Source organism: Tympanuchus pallidicinctus, unplaced genomic scaffold (genome assembly GCF_026119805.1).
Source record: "Tympanuchus pallidicinctus isolate F22 unplaced genomic scaffold, pur_lepc_1.0 scaffold26, whole genome shotgun sequence".
NCBI classification, from domain to species: domain Eukaryota; kingdom Metazoa; phylum Chordata; class Aves; order Galliformes; family Phasianidae; genus Tympanuchus; species Tympanuchus pallidicinctus.
This window is the reverse complement of record NW_026294743.1, coordinates 10527500-10548893: the sequence shown is the minus strand read 5'-3', so window position 1 is coordinate 10548893 and position 21394 is coordinate 10527500. Positions and strand designations below refer to the sequence as shown.

Below are 21394 nucleotides of genomic sequence, written 5' to 3'. Positions count from 1 at the left end.
GATTACAAAAACACTGTAGCCTTGTAGGAAAGCAATCCCAAGAATCCTGATTTCAAAGAAGGAGGGAAAGAATACCAAAAAGAGAAAAGAATGCAGCAAGTTGGGCAAAGCTGGGAGGTTAAAAAAGGATATTCAGATGAAATTTTAAAATGAAAAAAAAATATGTATTTTTTTTGGTAAAATCACCTAGTATCTATGTGATTCCTTTAAAAAAAAATCTAGGAAAGAATGCATTAGTCAAAAACGGCTTTTGTTCATTTTCTTTAAATTTCATACTTTGTTTATTGTCTTTATTTTTATGTCAGCTGGAGATTATTGAGCAACATTGTATGGCTTCATTTTCTCAAAAGACTCCATTTACTAAGACAGCCTTTGCTAGCAGATCACAGAACAGCCCCAGAGCAACACAGCTTCTGCTAGCAAGACCCTTGGCAGCAGCCAAGAGCATAACAGACAGGAGGAGAAGTCTGTAAACCTGAAGTTACTTGGCGGCTAACCAGTGATTAGAACAGGTAGAGCATCTCTGAATTACAAAAATGAACCCTCTGACCAGGAAAGGCCTGCCATCATAACAGCCTCTGCAACTGGAAACACAGCGAAGAAAGTACTGAAGTAAAACTTATACTGAAGGTGAATAAGATACAAATCACTCTTAATGGTTATTAAAAGAAATGAGAATGTGGATTAACATACAGAAAGCCATTAAAAATCAATGATTTATGTAACTGAACAAATGTTATAAGCGCCCATAACTTAGGAAGTAAAGGTTTGATGTACACTGAACTCTTCCTTAATGAAAGGAAAGATATGAGAGAGGTAAGCAAACAATCATCAATTTTCACTTGCATTTTTGCTATGTGCTAGGGAGTTGGTGTTCATTGTCCCTAAAATTAAAAAAATTGTTCCATGTATTCCATTAGAAGAAGTGCATTTCAGCAGTGAGGGCAGTGATGTGAAAGACAAGCCACGTTGCCAACAGCCATGCAAAGATACACCATGAAATTAAAAGTATCTCTATCACCTCATCCACACAAATGCGCTAATGGCAGCGACTGCGTTGGAAAACAAAAAAAGAAAGTGCTCTGAAGCTGAGAATTTGCTCTATCAAATAATGTTATAATGTTATTGTGCTCTCTGTACCTCTTACAGCTTCCAAGGAAATCAATAGAAGGCATTACTATGGGAATGAACAATGTATTTAGTATTCAAATAACAACAGAATGATTACATGAACCACAGTTTTATATTATGATCTACTGTTATAAGACACCTGTAAGTAGACATCTTGCATCTAGGTATTTTGGATCTGCTTCAATGTATCAGAGCCAAAATCTAACAAAATCAGATGAGTTGCATGGCTTTGCATCATTTTATTTTGCGTCATACTGTGTCAGTTTGATGAAATGTTTCAATGCATAACACACTAGATCTGTAAATAAGCCTTTCTTATGAGCCCAACAAACTGAATACGACACAAAATTTTTCAAAGCATAGTGAATGAAAGCTGAAAAACCATCAACCACAACCACAGCAGAACTAAAAAGACCAAGGATGGATGGCTCTACACATTGCTATTCTAGCAAATCATAACTTATAAGGTACTTGCAATATATATCAAACTAGGCTATGTTAAAGGGGGAAAAAAAAAAAGTGTCTTAAAGATAGAGAAATGCTCTATTAAGGTTAAAAAAAAGCACAAGAAAAGGCACTTCTTTATTTTCTCTTTGTCTCAAAACATGAATAACATCAGTTTCTCTTAAAATATTTTGAGATTTTGACAATGAACAACGTCACTGATCAGATATGATGTCCTGTAAATTATTTTGGCATTATGTCAAATTTTATTTTGAAAAAAGCCTCTGTATTACCAACAGGGGGAGTAGAATAGGATAGTCAAAGGGACTTTAAACGACAGTTATTTAAGAGAAGATAAAAAGACCAGAGCTTATCCGTATAGGTAGATAATATTCTGGAAGTAATAGAATCCCCTATACCACATTTGAAACAGTAGTTTCTTAGCTTCATTCAGGTACATTTGGTGTTCTTTCTGGTTTTTTTTTTTTGTTTGTTTGTTTTTCCCCTTTCTGAAAAGAATTGATATTAATAAACCATGGTTGTTGCACGCAGCAGGAAATTGAATTCCAGTTAATTCTGCACTTAAAAAGCAAACTACATGCTTACACTGCATCTATACCATCAGTCATCTGCCTGCCAGAGACATCTGCCCAGGGTTTAGGTGTGTGTCACAGCACATAAGTGATAAAGCAGAGGAGCCTTCTTTGCTGTTTTGCAAAACTCAGGCCAGGTCCTCTTTTCCCTACTGACAGTATTTTAAGAAATAACTGATTAATTGAATTCCTAAACAAAGTGCAAGAGAGTCTAAAACATATGGTGGATCATCCTTGATAGGAGACAGAAATTAAAATAATTTGAAAAATATGAAACACTAATTACAGAAAACTGAGGAAAGCAGAAGCATAAATCTAATGCTTGATTAACATTTTGTAATGAAAATGTATCACTAGTCATATTATAAAACCTAGCTAAAATGCAGAAAAATACTGCTGTCTCATCTCTCATAACAGCCTTGCCATGGAGGTACTTTTCTACTACATGTTACTTTTTATGACTTTTTTTTTTTTTTAAGCATTTAAGAAATAATTGCTATGAAATAAAATATTTCAGAGGGAGATACTACCAAGATAATACATTTTTACTGTGTTCCTGTAACATAGGCAAGCTCACGTAGTTGAACAAAAACTACATATTAGCTTATATTGATACAATAAGTTTAATTACAAGAAATTACAATAAACTTGAAATGAAAGTCACAGAAACTATTTAGCACAGTCACTGCAAGCAGAAAGCCAGCGTACAGCAAGCACAACTTGTTAGGCAGCTCCCTATTACAAAAATATAACAAAAATATGGTTTCTAGTCATTAGTAGGATCACTTCTTACCTTGCTGTCAAACCCATGTTCAATTCTAAGCAGTTTCATAGTACGTGAGAGAGAAAAATCAAAAAAATATATATTCTAATTTTAGATGTAGCGTTGGTTCTTTTTATGATGCTTTAATCGTTAAAATACTTACTGCGAGATTTAATTAGTGGAAGAGGTATAGTTCATTGAAACATGTAAAGAATAGCACAAGACCATGTCCAGGTACTTTTTGGAGTTCTCCAAAGGGGAGACTTCACAGCCACTCTGGGCAGCCAATGCCTGGGGTTCATTAACTGCACAGCACAGGAGTGCTTGCAAATGTTCAGTTTGCGTCCATAGCCTCATGGTCCAGTTCGTGCCCACAGCCTCTTGCCATTAGGCACCACTTAAAAGAGTCTGACTCAGTCTTCCTTCTACTCTGCCTTCAGGTATTTATAGACAGTAACAGATACTCCCTGAGCTGCCTCTTCTCCAGGTTGAACAGTCCTGATTCTTCCTGTCTCTCCTCACAGGAAAGTGTTCTGGTCTCCCTTTGTGGAATGTTACATATAATACATACACACACATTAGACTTATCTTCCTTAATAAAATAGCATTTACTGTATATATTCATTTTGGAATTATCTAAGGATGCTCCAGATTTGCATAAACAAAGAGGGAGAGAGATCTCCAAAAAGCAATATTTTAGTATACCGAATCGTTACTGGAAATTCTAAGGGCCAGTATGAATACTGCATAATCTTCTCTCACATGTGAGTTTCTAAAACTGCAGGTACTCTCACAGTTGTGGAAAAGTATTATAATTCATTACAATATAGTGCTATTTTTTCCCTCAAAAACCCACACAGATGGATTTTAGCTGTACAATTCCCATTGACATTAATGGGAGTAATTTGCCTAAAACCTCTGCTCATTTTTTAAAATCTCATAGATGGTTTTTAAGTGTAATTTTCTAAAGTGTAATTTTCTAAAAAGGACATGATGTGTGTTGCATTTTATTATTCAGCCTGTCTGAGGCTCATTCAGATCTTATCTTTCCTCCCTGCAAAATTTTGTCTAGATAGAAGAATGTCTGCAGAAAGAGTGACAATTAGAGAGAACAGATACATTGGCATTAACATCAATTACTTTCTTACAATCCAGGAACACAAGTAATATTTAGTCCATGTTAGGACATAATTTTGGGTAAGAATTGTAGTCTGTCTACCATTATTGATTAAACCAACACGTTGAGAATTTTCTAACAGTACATTGTTTCTACTATTCACTTTACAAGGGCAGATAAGGTAGTGCTGCAAAAAGAATTTGTGATTGAATATAAATCAGCTGCATCTGCCCATAAAACATAAAACTATATATTTTAGGAATATGTTCATTTTAACAGAGATATCCATATAGGAAACCAGAACACAGAATTAAGATAGTACTTTTTTCCACTGAATAATTTTTAAATTACAGATCTTGGAGAAAAAAGAAAAAAAAAACAACATAGCAAAGCAACTATTTCAGCTCCCCAATCCCAACCTATTACTGATACTTGGATAAACAAAGAGAATTTAATAACTTCTATTAAATAACGTAATATTAGTTCTTTATTATTTGCACTCACGTACAAGCACAACGTCTAGAAAAGAGTAATAAAAACCAACAGCATTTCCATCAACCACTCTAGAGGAGAGTCTGCTGATGTCTCAGAAAAGTATCAGACCGTATAGCACCTTCGAAATTACAATTATAGATTGTTTATTCAAGGTTGTGTACCCATAATTATAGGTTATGCCTTAAACAAAGGGCCAGTAAATTTGGTTTGGTTTGTTTTCATGGGAAGAAGTATAAGGAGTAAAACTGCTATAGTTCAAATTAATATTTTGCTAATATATTCTTATTCAGAGAATTCAAGTGCAAAAAAAAAAAAAGTTATTTGATAAAATAAACATTAAACAAATGTTTAATACCAAAATGCTAAAAAGACAGTTCAAGTGAAACGATCATCTCTTGCTCATTTCTCGTGTCACTTTCAAACAGCAACAATTTTTTAGCTATCAAAGTATCAATGTTTGGGAGATATTTGTTTTAAATTTGATGTTTAAATCTTTAATCTTCGCTGTTCTTAAAAGCATTTAGGCATAGCCATATTGACTCAACCAACACAGATACAAGCGGCAAACCTTTTCATTAAGGCCTCACTATACTCTCCACTGTCTTTGTGCATCAGGCCCAAACAGAGCTACCAAAACCATCAAAGTTTTTAAAGGGCATACAAACATCCAACTCCCTTATTAGAAAGACAAATAAAGTCAGCATGCGTTGTGTTTGTTTGCTTGTTTGAAAATGAAATCCGGAACTGAAAGTCAACTGAAAGCTCATAATTCTTAGTTGAAGGAAATTGAGCGCCGTGACAGATGTAAAATTCACCTGATATTTATCCCAGAAGAAGCAAAGATAAACAAATAAAATGTCCTAAGCTTGGATTATCTATGCAATGCCAATAGTAACTACAAAAGAATAAAAATGACACGTCACAGAATCACAGAACATCACGAGTTGGAAGGGACTCACGAGGACCACGAACTCAAACTCCCAGCTCCACTCATGACTGCTCCAAATCCTTCTTCCTGCTTTTGCCCTTAACTTAATCTTGCATCCATTGTGCATCCCTATATGTTTACTCCTTCAACCTGGACACTTCCCACCCTGCCAACGAGATGCTGCCACGGAAGTGACATCCATGGCCATCCCGGCTTGCAGCAAGACATGAGTAGGGACATCCTTGTCTAGGTTAGTGCAGCCTGAGGGTTTTGGGGTAGCTGTCAGGACTGCACAAGAGTTTGACTTTGTGCAGGCTGACTGGTCTTACATGAAATGAGGTCCTCTGGTGCAGCACTGCAGTTCCCTGAAGGCATGAGTGAGCAGCAGTCCTGGAGAGTAGGGCTGATGCACTGAGAGGTGAGAAGTGTTAGGGAGGGTGCTTGTGGTAAAATATCAAAGCTGATCTGGTGATCAGGCTTCTTCCCATGTCTGCCAGGACCCTGAACCTCTAGGTGCAGGTGAGAGGAGTGGATTCCATCCCACTGTAACAGTGGATCAAGTCTCAGATGTCCTCATGAAATTGAATGTATATAACTCCATGAGGCCAGATAATATCCATCCTAGGGTTCTGAGAGAAATGGTAGATGTGGTTGCTGAGCCACTCTCCATCATACTTGAAAAATCATGGCTGTCCAGTGAAGACCCTGGTGATTGGAAAAAGGGAAACATTGCTCCCATTTTTAAGAAAGAGAGAAAGGATGATCTGGGGAACTACAGGCCAGTGAGCCTCATCTCTGTGCCTGGGAAGATCATGGAGCAGATCCTCTTAGAAGCTATTATAAAGCACATACAAGATAAAGAGGAGATCCGAGACAGTCAGCATGGCTTCACCAAGGGCAGATTGTGCCTGACCAACCTGGTGGCCTTTTATGATGGAGTGACAGCACTGGTGGACAGGGAAAGGGCGATGGATGTCATCTACCTGGACTTCTGCAAAGCCTTTGACATCATCCCTAATCACATCCTACTCTCTAAATTAGAGAGGTATGGATTTGAAGGATGGACTGTTCGGAGGATTAAGAACTGGATCATCTCTGCTAAGAGGAAAGGTCGAGGGAACTGGGAAAAGAGAAAGCTCCAGGGAGACCTCACTGTGGCCTTCCACAGGGAGTATACAAACACGAGGCGGAACGGCTCTTTACAAGGATGTTCAGTGACAGGACAAGGATAAGAGAACCCTAAAACTGAGACAGGGGAGGTTTAGGTTGGATATTAGGAGGAAGTTTTTCAGCCAGAGGGTGGTGACACACTGGAAGAGGTTGCCCAAGGAGGTTGTGGATGCTCCATCCCTGGAGGCATTCAAGGCAAGACTGGATGTGGCTCTGCGCAGCCTGGTCTGGTGATTGGCAGCGCTGCACATAGCAGGGGGGTTGAAACTAGATGATCACTGTGGTCCTTTTCAACCCAGGTCATTCTATGATTCTATGAAAATAAATGGTGGAGCAGTATCTCATATTGCAACAAGTACTCTTACTACTTGTTAAAGCCAGTGATATTTCATGAGAAGGACAGATAGACTGCCTAACTTGAATTGCTCAATAGCAATTCAATAGTGAGATAACAACAGTTCATGCTACAAAAGCAAAAAAAAACAAATGTCCTAGTATATGGTTTTATCCATATTATAGCTGATATATGATAAGGCTGCATACCCTGTTCTCAGAAAAATTACCACTGTTCAAAGCCAGTACAATGCTCAAATTGATTAAAAACCTAGATCTGAAATTATAAGTAGGAGAATAGTTTTCTGTGGGGATTTATTAATGCATGGCTGTTATCAAATTACTTAGAAAAACACTGTTTTCTGAACTATACTTTGAGTAATGATGCATGTAAAATAATAACAGTAAATATAATAATTGTTGTTAAATATTTGTACATTAATAAATGGCTTTATATATTTATATCTGCCAGTATAAACAAACATACTTTAAGTTAGAAAATTGTCTAGACCATTCCACTGTGACAGAAGCATGATTGCACTATAATGATGTCTACCTTGACTCTTCTAGAATACTGGATATTACTAGGAAGAAAAGAACAAAAGACAAGTATTTACAGTCTGGAACTAGATAAATTTCATGAAGTACTTCAGAGGAAAGCAGAATCTTTGAAAGAATGTTTTACTATGTTATGTCACTGATTAATCCTCTGAGCATACAAATGGAAAGAGAGGAGAAAGGCTGCACAACGAAAAACACTCAAGCCAGAACCCTTTGTGACACTTTTTATGAGATCTTAATAAAGGCTTTTATTCTACATCAATTATTCTTTCCTTAACTCGACTTTCATTCCCTCCATTGATTCAGCAATCCTGAATCAATATCACTACATGGAGGATTCCAGATGATCAGGAAATTGTTTCTCCATTTTATCGTTAGTCATGGCCTAATATAGCCATATTAAGGCTCATCCTTGGATCATAACAATTTCTGCCATCTATGGAGGTGGCCTGAATGAATTAGGGTGGGGCTGAAATCCTGATCTTTACTATGGCCAGACACACACAAAAAAATAGGCTTTATTTACGAACTGAGATCTTGCAAGCATTTCTAAAGTTATTACTCAGATCATATCATATTCGTAATCAAATTCCAAGTCCATCATCAAACTGTTTTCAAAGACACAGTGTTGAGGCATTTCTACAACTTTGTCATTTTTCTGGAATGCCTTACAACTCATTTCACATTCTATGACACAGAATCCTACTGCTAGTGAGGAAAACAAGTAAAAAACCCAAAATGTTAAGGTGCAATGTAATAGAATACTCCTATTAAGAAATATTACAAGAGTTACTGAAATTTGGAGTGGGGCAAAAGGACAGCTAATATTATTTGAATTCAAGACAAAACAGTGAAATAGTCATGAAGTTTCAAGATCTGAGATAACGATACTTGTATTTGCTAGGACTGCAAGAAAGGAAAACACTTGGAACAAAATATCCAAGCATTTTCAAATGAAGTACTTGCTAGCTGGAGCACATGATTATCACAAGGTGCTATTTGGCTTTGTTCTGATACAATGAAATCCGTAATTGAAAATAAGCTTACTTATAAAGGTAGGTATTAAAAAATGGGACAAATTTACCCTTGAATAAAGAAGTGCTAAGCCAGACCAATTAGTTAAGCATTTTTCCAGTGTTGAAAGAATCTTTCTTTGCTGAACTACTTTTCCATCTCAAAAAGTGAAGGACTGAAAGGAAGTATCAGGGATATTTTAGCATATATATATAAAATATAGACAGATAGAAAGTCTAGTATTTGGTCAGTCTAGCTGGAGCCCATTTAAAATGGTTATTGCACCTTAATTTTATACTAAAATATAACACAATTAATAGTTTTCTTACAAAAGAATTTTTGCTATCCATCAATGCTACATTTACTGAATTAAGAATATAAAGCTGTACAGATGTAAACTGGTATTTAAAATAAATGTTTAAAGTACATCAGTCCTCTACCAACAGAATTCAGGTAGCGAATCAGAAAGGTCAAGAGGAAACAAACTAAGTGGATAATTATTCAGTTTACAAAACATTCCAGTTTGTCTGCGCACCAGTGAAACTTAGTGCACTTGTCATCATTATATACTACGTTCATCATTATTTAATATTTTTACATTGATTTTGCATACTCCTTTTCACTTTATAAGTACTGTCTATCCTACAGGGCATGGCTTCCATTTTAATGAACAAAGATGATAAAGGTTAATAAAGACGATACAAGTCTACATGTATCATCATCTTCTAGGCTATTAAAATAGTTATTAAGCTCTTGGGGAAAAATGAGAAGAAACTGCAAGAAAGAACAAAATACAAAGTTTATGTGACAGAAAAAAAAAAATGTATGATTTAAAATTGTAAGCAGTCCAGTTTATAATAAAAAGATTAAGAGTTGGCAAGGAACGCATAGAAAAGAGTTAGACCTCTTAAATTTCTGTAGCAGTATTCACTTTAAGTATTCAGCCTCCTGGATCTTAGAAATTCAAGTGGTACGAATTTGATCAGGAGCAAAGCATCTCAATTTTTATATATAACAAATCTCTTCCAGCTTTCTGTTGCTACTGTGACAGGAATTTGTGATGATGATCTAACATGGTAATAGAAAATGAAAACATACAGCTATCAAGAATCTGAATTTGTAGCTGATAGCACAGCTGCAGCAGCTGATATGAGATACAGATTGTGGTTGTACCAACTCCCAAACATCATTGCCTTATCCAGTCAGAGGCTAACTGGAACTCCTCTTCCTGGACAGCAATATAACGAGGTCAACTTCAGTGGTGTGGTGTTAAGGATAATTACATCACTGCCACATACCTCTACTTTTTTGTTTTTGTTTTTGTTTTTTTTTTCTTTTCATTCTTTACTTCCATGCTGACACATCAAATTAAAAAGGTAACATTAATTAAAAGCTAGGTGATGCATGTGGATCTCATCGCCCTTTAAAACAGTAGGATGAGATTAATTGCTTCCACAATGGTGATCTTTGTATTGGCAACACGCAAGAAAAACGTAGCAAGAGAGCACAATGGAAAAGATGTGCCTTCTCTCCCTTGCTAACCCCAGAGACTTCTTGACTAAAAACCTTGCTGCTAGATGGTGTTGCTAACGAGTTAGCAATGGAAGGAACCATCAGCAGACAGCTAGGAGAAAGAACTTCACGCTTGCTTAAAAGCCAGCCTTCAACATTCCTTTCTACCCTCCCAGGGAAAGATGTTTTGGAAGAAGCAATGTAGAACAAATTTCACAGAGAGATCTTATAAGTAACATTCCTAAGACTTGTAAAAAAAATTTTTTGAGTGTGTAAAAAGAGATAGAAAATATGTTTACTTGATATCAGCTTATTAATATACAATGATACTAATGAGAATTTAAACAAAACAAAACAAAAACTGCCATGCTTGTTAAATGCTAGTAGCCACAGGAAAAAGTAGAATAGAATGTAATTCAATCTCCCTACAAAAAGCAAAATTAAAAATTATAATTTTCTTTAGACTTCTTTACCATAGTTAAATAACTGGGGAGGGGGGAGAACAGAGGGGTTGAGCAAGTCTTGTTATTTAAGTGAAATCCTGGAATTTGCATAGGACATAGCCATTACATTTAGGGAGCCTCAGGAGGAAGAGAATTCTCTGGCTACCTTAGAAGTGGGAGCAGCAGTGACACGCTCAAGAGAAGCTCTGTTCTCAGTCTTCAGCATTCAGTGCTGCATCTCACTGTAAAGGATTTCCCCCTGCACTCCCCCCTCTCTAGGACAGCGGATTTTAGAGGATCAAGTTTTATGACTTCTCAGAGCCTGCAGGCAAACAGCATTTCCAGATAAACACTATGAACTATAAACCTCCAGTTGTCTGGGGACCAGACCACACAAGAAAAGCTCAGATTACTGTTGAATCCTCAAGTACTACTTTCTTCCCATTCCCTTCTTGGTCTGTCTGAATTTTACACGTGTTTCACTGTAGCACAGAATGCACTATTAATCGAGGGAGAGTATTTCACAGCCTTTGAGCAAAAAAGCTAAGTGTAAAAAATGTATTCCATGCCTTGTACCCATACATTTAAATTCATCTTCAGCAAAACGAGGGAGTCTGCTTAAGACATTACATGTTTTTTTCTTACTTTGTTTCATTAAAAAAATCATTATTTCCCAAAGATCTCTAAACTAGACTTAGTTTAGATTTATTCAGGCCTCAGTTACTGAGAACCAGGGGTGAACAGGCTAACAGCAAACTGACTGTAAGAGGGAGAGACTAAAAGGGAAAGAGGCAGGTTTTTCACAGGGTTTAAAAGTAATACTGTAGTCTAGAAAAATTGCAGAGAAAATACTGATCTCTGTGCATCTGGCTTTGATCCCATTAAAACTTCAGCTGAACAAGACAAAATAAGTCCAGGGCTGGAAAGAGTTCTGACCAATGCAACAAAATCAGTTCTAAAAGGCATCTATGAAGGAGACATTTGTTAAATGTTAAAAACAAAGCACATCCCTTGTGTTGTATCCTCTCTACCCACCTGGTCATTTTGGAAAACAATAAAAACCCCAGCTCTTCCATAATAAAGCACTCACCTTGCCACAAGCACAGACCAGATTCTGAACATCATGATTCCTTTCCTCCCTCCTTTAATTCACCTGAGCTTTGCTCCACCTACCCTGCCCACTCTCCCAAGCGAGTGCTTGCTCTTAATTAGGCATTATAACCCTGTCTAGCCTGAATTCCCCAAATCACAATCAGGCCTAAGTAAAAGGTATTCAGCTGATGATGACAAAATAAGCCATCTTCAGAGGTTGTTTCTTGAGACAAGAAACAAACAGTTCCATGCCCATAATGATATCATATACTGTTAGGCACTGTTGTTATTATTACTGATTCTCCTGATTACACCATATCTGATGTGTATTCATCTGGCTGTATGTGACAGACATGTTGGGGGGGAGGGCTGTATGCACTGCATATGGGGACTTGGAATGTCCTGGAATATAAATATGAATGTACAGACTATATCCCATATTTCTTAGTCTCCAGCAATGAATCAGAAACTGGCAGTCAGTGCTCTGTTGGCTGCCTTCTTCCTGTTTGTACCTGAAAATTCACAGTATACATTCTTTCACTGAAGGAGCTGCATAAATATTGCTCTCTTAGTAAGAGCCATGCAAATCACAAGAATAAAACTCATTAGAATGCTAGGAATACTTTCTAATGATTTCAGGTGGGAACCTAAGTGTTAACAAATTGCTCACAATACCCTCAGCAGCAGGGTAAAAAGAATCCCAAATGAGAAGTCCCTTACAAACTTTTTCAGTGCTTTGATTAATGAAGCAAAGAGGATTAGCAGGCTTGACAAGAAATGCACGTGAAATTCACACATAATCTGATATTTTCCTGAATAACTACTTAAATGAAAACAATGGCAGTTTGAAGGTGACTGGAAATAAAATTCCCAGGAGTGTTCAGTAATAGTCTTTCTCCATCCAAGTCCGAGACAATGGCAATAGATTATACCATAAAAAAGAGGCAGAACTGGGACAAATGTCCAGTTGCAGAGAAAAAAAATACTTGTAGTCTATTTCCAGCATGGCTGATGCTCTTGAGTCCCAGTTTGATTTCCAAATAAATGACTCCTGGAAGTCACCCTGTCCTGTCCAGGCAGCTTCTGAAGATCTCCTAGGAGACTCCCCAGCCTTCCTGGGCAGCCTGTGCCAGTGCTCTGCATATTTTTCCCTACGCATGGAGGTTTTTCCTAGTTTTGAAGTTTTTCCTGCCAGACTACAATTCATTCAGACTAAATATTTACTCGTAATTTTTGTGCACAAGGAGCCAAACTTCTTCACTATCCCTTTTAAAACAACAAAACCTTTATTACATGAACACCTGCTATCATCATGAACACAACTGTTTTTCCAAGATAATACCTGAGTATTATCTTGACAGATAAACAAGAGGATTGTTTTCCCTGCAGTATGATGTTTAGAGCTGCTATGGTCTGACTACCATCCAAAATAAATTCTCCTGTACTAGCACAAAACTGTTTATTCATCTTTTTTAATCCACACGCTCATAAACTTGCATACACATCACCTGATCAAAGCAAGTATGACTGCTGATATTCATCATCTTCTATTTGTAATAAGTATTTTGCTTGCATAACAACCTAAGTATTTGAAATATAAAATGCTTGATTGAAGAAGAAAGTTTCCTCAATGGTTACTGTTTGCACATTTTGAGTGTGTCTGTGCCAGAACTGTTTTTAAAAATTGACTTTAGAAACATTCTGCTTTCCCAGTTGTTTTACTCTAGCTTGTACCCCTAATATCAAAAGCTGAACTATCCTAAACCATTTTCTTCATCTGAACATACTGCCTAGGAAAAAAATGAAAGCCCAGATTTTCCTTGTTTTTCAAAAGCATGACCTGACATTTTCATTGTTTTTTCCTCTTTTGAATTCTCCTCTATAATTTATTCTCTTTTCCTTTAAGCTTTACTCTAAAAAAAAAATACAAGACCCATTTACAGGATGTCATTTGCTTCCATTCTTTATGTATGCTTTCTTTTTCATTTTGTGTATAGTTTTCAAAACCATATGATTAATAAACTAATAAGAAATGAAAAACAGAGGAAAAATATAAATCGTGTGTGTGTATATATACATGTCCACATACATATGTGTGTATGTATGTGTGACCCACCCCAGTATTAATCTTCTAATGCTTGTTTCAAGTGTTTTCAGGGGATCAGAAGTATTATTGAGAAATAGTAACATTCTACTAGTTCCACAAACAACCTAATATTCATGTCAGAGATTGTCTGAATCTTAGAAATGATGTTTGCTGTATCTTGTATCCTGTTCCTGATTCTTTTCAAATTCTTTTTTTTTTTCCTTACATCTCTCACAGTTCATTCCATACACACTACAAGCCTCTCATTTCTTCTACATTTCGAAGTTCTTTATTGCTCTGTTTTGTTTTACTTTGTTTAATCCTGGCAGATGAAAATAAACTGATAAAGTTTCTGATTTTGCAAACTATTCAGTGCAAAGACTTCTGTGCGGTTAAGCAAATAATACTTATATTTCACAATATTTCCTTGTATGGGGTCTGGTACCTGATATCTTTATTCTGATGGAACAAGATTCCCAAGAGGACATACAAAATTTTACAATGAATTATAAATGTTTGTATTTTATTTTCCATGTGGTACAAAACTCTATGTTTAACACACATCATATGCAATAATTCACTAATGGGCAGATATCTTGTTTGAGATATCAATGACTTCAATGGCTTCAATTATTCCTTATATGCTGAGATAGAATCACATGATACAGAATTGTTTTTCCAAACCTAGGACCAAGAAATATCTTGGTGTTTTATAAAATGTATTATGTATTATTATAAATGTATTATAAATGTAAAAACATTAATAGAAATTAACACCTAACATTTCCAGCAATAATTTGGACTTTCTAGCTGTAACCTCAAATTCAAAAGAAAAGGGAAAAAAGGTTTTACTCTTCTTTGTTGTCCTGATCACAGGCTTTAGAGTCCCCTTGAAATTGGTCCTGTGACCACCATGCCAAGCAGTAACCAACAAGTTAATTGGATATTACAGCCTGCAGCTCTCCCAGTGCTGCAAGGTCTGAAATCCAGTTGGTCCTGGAACGAGTCTTTGCCTTTAGCAGATGCTAACAGTCACGTTAGGAGACAGCCCTTCTGGTTCTCTCAGAGCTGTTGATCTGTTGATACATGCAATCTCTAGCTTCTGAAACTAGAGTAGAGCTTAGCTCACTGTATTTGAAAAGCTTCTGGGGTTTCAGATACAAACAGCTCCTGTTTACTTGTCAAATCAAGTCTAGATTTCAGCAGACAATGATAGCGAAAAGGTTACTTTCTAAACATCACTCCAATAAGTAAAAAAAGACAGAGCTGGTGCATATTTTAACCCTTGACCATGGAACAAAAGTCAGAAGTGCTAGAGAGTAATCAGTACCTTGTGGCGTAACCTTACGAGGGGCTGATAGGGCCTGAAGTCATATCCTTCCTTGGCTGGCCATCCATCTGCTCCCAGCAAAATGCATCCAAGAAGTAAAACAGCCGACCACCACATAAACATCTTTACAGGTCTGTTCCTGTCAAAATAAAATGGACAACTTCAGTGACAAAGTTTATCATTATTTTAGCACAAGTGATTTTCTTTTCAGTATTCAACACTCGTATAAGATTTTGACTGATGGAGCAGCTGCTCTAAACTCAATCTTAGCTTTAAGAGTAATACACAATACAATATTTAACACCATCTTCGTGTTTCACTACGACTAATCCCATTCGGAATCTCCCTAGTAATAAAGTTCAAGGTTTCTTCTTGGTTATCATTGCCTTTCTTATTCTAACAGTGCCAGTTACATTTATTTTGTATGCCAGCTCTTCTAATTTACTGCAAGAGGTAACTCTCAGAGGATATCTCTTGAAAAATAAGCTAAGCAGTGAATGATTTGAAACAATGTGCTCTATTACAGACAGACATTTTACGCAAATAAACTCAAGTTTGGTCTTTTGTACCTGTTCAGTAACTGTATTTTAAAACGATCACTGAAAGCTCTCTTTTTGAGGTCCCCTCATGTCAAAACAGAACTGCTAATGTTCCAGTGTATCTTTGACTATGGGGCTATTAAAACAAATCTATCTCACTGATGTGAAAGACTGGAAAAGATTAATCTCAGAACTCTGAGACCTCAAGTTTACCATGGAATGGCATTTTTCTTCACCGACTCTGTGTTAGTTCACAGAGCAGTATCACTGAGAAACAACAAATCTATTACAAGAAGAAGTAATTAAAAGAAAAAAAGAAGAAAAAAAAAAAAAGGAAGTATGAAAGAAGAAAAAAAATGTCTCATCTTGGCTTTTAATCTTGAAGAAAACACCCTTTTATTTCTGTTCATTGAAAAATATTTGAAAACAGTTTATTCTTAACTTTCTAGGTCAGAATCAGATTTTTTAGCAGTTATGAATACTAAAACTAGCTATGCACAGCTGAACCTTTGTCCCTTTTTTTGCACTTTTGGTATCTCTCTCTGTCCAACGAAAATTACTTTGGAGAACAGTCGTTCCACAAAAGATGACGAGGGCAGACACATTCCCCTACTCATCTAAATTTTAGCTTCACATGGTTTAAAAGAATAGAGGTTGTACAGTTTGGGAAATTGTTTGACCCTGAAAGCCTTCTCCTTTGTACTGGTCGTAAAGAAGAAGTAGTTACTGCATTCTCAGTCTCTGACTGCACTGCCTGGTGCTTGGATGAACACAAAAAAAGCTGACTTTCTAAATTCAGATTTTAAGACCCCATCTAAAATCCCAAAGCAGTGTAGGGTATCTACAGTCCTTATTTGCCTTTTCAGAAATAAAAAACACATTTTTTCAATATAAAAATTTTCTGTTGACCTTATTGCACAACTTACATACATACTTCTTCTCTAAAACGTACTACCAATATCAGAGTTCTCCTTAAAATAATGCTATTTTTATACCTGAAAGACTTTGAAATTTTGCTGTTTGGATAACTTTCTTCCATACTTTAACTTCACGTGTTACCCATTTGCATACTTCTTATCTGAGTTTTTTACAGTATGACAGCCACTATTTTCAATTTCATTTTTCTATTTATTTAAAGTAACATGGATAAATTGAGTTTTCAGCTGTCAGAAGCTTTTTAATAAATCGTAACATCTGAATATGTGAATGACTACATTTAGCATGCTGCTATTAAGAGCACAGGATATTATATAAAATAACATGCTTTTTACAGGAATTGGAGGTAGGTGAGCTTCAGCAATTTCAGGGTCAAATGAGTGATGAATTATGTGTTATAACCAATGCTATGCAAAATTATTTCTCATCAGAAGCTGCTGTAAAGATTTTAAGCATGAATAAAATGAAATTAAGAAATATATAACAAAAAACAGAATTCAACAAATACAATTCTTCTAGAGCCCTTGAGTACAAGTAACTTTCAGACTTCTGTGCTGTTCTGCTAACACTGGCTGAAAGAGTGGTGATAAAGTTCTACTTCCATTTTCAAGACAACTCATGTATACATCTGAAAATTTTGGAATGGATGGGGTAGGGCCAGGGGTGGGAAGTCTCAGACAGCTATTAACAATAACTACCTCATCACGTATCTATGAATACAAATAGATAATTTACAGCTACTTGTAGCATGTAAATAATTACTGTGTTTTCTTTTTTCCTGAGGTACATTATTTTGCTAATTAACAACGAGCTTCACCTGCTATTTTATAATTAAACTGATCATTACTGTGGGATCTTTCTACGCTATTTTCCATCAGCCCGAGATTTCCCTGAAGAGGAGGAACGAATTTAAAGATGAGGAACAGAAAATGGCTATTCCATGTTTCTGAATGTACACTAAGTTCTTCAAATTTAGATTTGCCTTTCTGATTGTCACAAAGCAGTCACATTCCTTTCTATCCCATTTGCAGAGCAATCACTAATCTGACACACAGTGCAGTTTTCTTGCTGTTGACTTCTCTCTATTTAAATTACTTCAGAAAAGTTTTGATAAATTATTACTCATATGAGGATTCTTTAACCCAATGACAAATTTGCTTCTCAAAACTTTCAGGCGAGGAACTCTGCTGGAACAGCTGTACCTTCTGAAATGGCAGTTGGATGGCAGAGGAAATACCTTAGGGCATCCCTGTTGCCTCATTTAGGTATGGGAAGACAATGTGGTCATTCCTTTAGAAAAGCAACATGCTCTGCTCCATATTATTTGTGCTTTTTGTTACTGTTCTGTTCTCCTCCTTCCATAGAATGTCCAAAATAATTACTATACTGAAAATCTCTGTCTAACAATATCCACTCTTACATTCAGTTTGCAACCCTCAGTAAAAAACGTCTGGCTGTGACTTATTCATCTTATGATGGTATACATATTCTTCAAGATGACTCTCATCTCTAAGGGAAAAAAACAAAAACATACTGTTCTAACCAGAACTGCAAAGAAGGAAGGTTTGATCATGGCTTTCTACTGAAACTTAGAATGCCCAAATTGATTTATTTTATTTTATTACAGATTATTTTGCTTTGTAAGATAAGTAAAAGAACTAAAAATGTGGTTATTCACTATGTTTGGCAAAAGGCAATTAAACACAATTTTAGTCTGCTCAGTAGAGCAACAGGATGTTGGTAATCATCTAGCCTTCAAACTTTTCTGACTCTCTCAGAAGTGGTTTATGCGGCAGGTTAGTTAAATCACTATTATAAGGTAGTTAAATCACTATTTTAATTATAGACAAAACACCATGAAATTGCAAATTACCTCTTTACTTGGCATAAGATATTGATTTCACAGAATTAAACTGTGTGTAGGTTTCCAATTCTCGCAACTGATGCCAAATAATCTTCAATGTTTCTATTGCACTCAAACCATCAAACAGTATTAACAACATGGATGGGATTCAAACACGTATTTGAGGAAGATGAGCTTCTCTAAACTGAATATCCAACCTGTTTAACCATCACTAGCAATTTCAACATAAATTCTTTAATCAAAGGCACCTTTGAACAGATATACATCAGGACTTATATATTAGCTTCAACATACAAATGTACAAATCATAGGTATTCAGGGCATCTGTTTCTGACCCTCATCGCCTACTTTATCTCTAAACTAATGACAGCTTTATGCACGTTAAGTAAAAAGGGAAAGTGCTTTGAAAATAACAGATTTACTGATAAAGCCACCAGCAAAGAACAAGTTACACAGAGTGGGAAAACACTGCTTGTATGTTCTTATTTTTTTGAAAGGGCGTGTGAAAAGGCAGTATATCAATTTCCAAAACAAAACACACACACACACTCAAAAACAAACAAACAAAAACAAAAAAAAAACCATACACACCAAAGAAAATGAAACAAGCAAACCAAAACCAAAGAAAGTTACAGGAAAAGTTCACCAAATGGCCACAGTGATCCTTCTTGATGAGTTACTCATTCCTGAGAAGGGGAACAACGTTTAAAACTCTTGAGAAAAAGCAACATTTGTCTCCATCTCCCTTTTCTTTCCCCTTAGTGTTTCTCACTGTTCTACTTTCCAGTATTTTGCAGAAAATGAACTAAACCTGGGTTCCGACACCTTCCTTATAAACATCTAATCATGATTAAAGTATCGTAGAATAATTTATTTCAAGCTTATTGTGCTTTCTAAGTCTTCTCAGCATTTTAGTGGTAATTTTTATTCTTTGACTCATTCCTCATTTGAAATTGATGGACTAAAAGAGATATTGCTACTGTAATAACTTAGCAAATATCTACTAAACAGTATTTTATATCTCCTCACGATGTAAGCTTAACAAATAGAGATTGAAAAAATATTGTGTTATACTCAACTAGTTCCAAATATGATAATGTGTCTATATACAGTATGTAAAAGGTATAACAAAAGAAAGCATGCTTAAACCACTGTTTATATGCTGACTAAAAACATATCCAAATATGCAAATACACCTCACTTAAAAGTGTGTATGCTTAAAATTAGTTTTTCTTTCAAAGGAATTGTTTTCAGAATTCCTGACATTTATGCTATTGATTTGTGTTACTAAAATGTGTCCAGCCAAGACATTCAGTGTTAACAACTGAGACATAACTCATTTGAAAATACAGCCATTGTATCCAAATAAACTGATTTAATCAATACATCTACGTAGGGTAATACATGAAATTGGTAATAAATTAAATTTTAAATACCACCTCGAATTGTGTTCCTATCACCTTTTTTTTTTTCTTTTCTGAAATGACACATTATGAATTAACTTGCCTTTATTTAAAAGGTCTTTTTAGCATCAGAAGCAATAGCACAGTGTACCCTCATGACCCCATCGGTCTTCTTCACATACTATTCATATGAAGAAAAAAAAGCCAGGAAACTGTAATCAGTTATCTGCTTGGTAAGGATCAAGAAAAAAAGCTTAAGTTCCATAATCGTATTCAGCATTATTAATAGTTTGGTAATATAGCTACAGTAATAAATATACACCATGCTTCAGTGACTATGACTTTGAGCACTTCATTGTACATACTGATGGATACACATACCTGACAGGAAAGAACATACAGCTACCCTTCTTAAAATGCTTTCAACTACCATTATGGCTCCATGGCAGAAAGATATCTGCAAACAGGGTAATTTCAGTATAAAGTTTAGGAATTGTTCTATTATTACATGTATCCTATTTATAAAATTATGCATTATGTGTATATGATATAGAAAAACATGCACAAATAACAACAGATACACTTTAAACAAGCAGCAGGTGCTTTAACCAGCTGCATGTCTTCTCCCATCAGGCACGGTCCCTTCACTATACCACAGGTCTGTGCCTCCACATCCTCATGCCCAGCCTCCTTCCTCAAAATCCCACAGCAACCAATGCATCCAAGCTGCCCACACTGTCACAGCAAACCTGACGTTCCTACAAAGCAGGCACGGTATCAGATTCTATCAACACAACCCCAATGTGTATCTAGCACAGTTTGTCCTCTTTTTAAAACGCTTTGGGGGAAACAGATCTGTGTCAGAACAGCAGCTCCCACCACCAGGTCCTGCTGCCAGCTTTCACTAGAGCACACACCAAGCTGCCACCCTGCAGTTCTTTTGCAGATGTGCAGATTTTCTGAGTCATGCTCCAAAGTTGTTAGGTGACAACAAAGTACAGCAGGCTTAGGGCTTGCAACTGTGAAAGGCAGCCAGTATCTGCACACCAGTCTGTTCTGTCTCTTAGCAGTTACATACATAGTGCCTTCATAATTTCCTCAACCACTGAAAAAAGCTGGCACAGTTGTTTCAATATAGCCAACAATGCTGCTCATAGTTCACGAGCCAAAACATACCATAAGGGAAATTATTAGTTGTTAAATCTCATGAAAAGGTTTCAACGTGCTTTATGGATCCTGTCTTCTGTTGACTCCTGTCCATCTCTCCCTTACTTTTCTCTATTTAAATCGCAAAACTGTCAGGCTGCACACATGGGAGGAGGAGTGCAGACCCTCTCAGTCTTGATCCAGTACTATTATGCTCGGTCTCTGCACAGACACAAAAAACATTTCAGGAGACTCTGAAATATATCCACCAGGATACATCTGTGGCAAGAAGCCAGCGCAAAGGCCAGGTGGTCCTTGTCTTCTGCTGCTGTTCTCTCTGCCTTCATGCTGCTCTCACTGTGGGGTGCTGGCGGGTGAGGGGAGGAGCTCTGGCCCTAAGCATCACGGGGAGAATGGGGCTGAGAAGCACCCAAGGCTGGGTACACCCTCTGGAAGAGCTTTGCTGGAATAGAACTGAAAGCGTTACAAGTAGC

At 36.4% G+C, this 21394-nt stretch overlaps 1 protein-coding gene across 3 annotated transcripts in view; it reads right to left on the bottom strand.

The window, feature by feature from the left end:
* FSTL5 (follistatin like 5) overlaps window positions 1-21394 on the bottom strand; it is a 342003-nt gene that overhangs the window by 199193 nt on the left and 121416 nt on the right. For all 3 annotated transcript variants that reach the window (XM_052690344.1, XM_052690343.1, XM_052690346.1), the window contains one exon: window positions 15013-15151. In XM_052690344.1, coding sequence (XP_052546304.1) covers window positions 15013-15135 — 123 coding nt within the window. In that variant the 5' untranslated portion in view covers window positions 15136-15151. The remainder of the gene's footprint in view (window positions 1-15012; window positions 15152-21394) is intronic.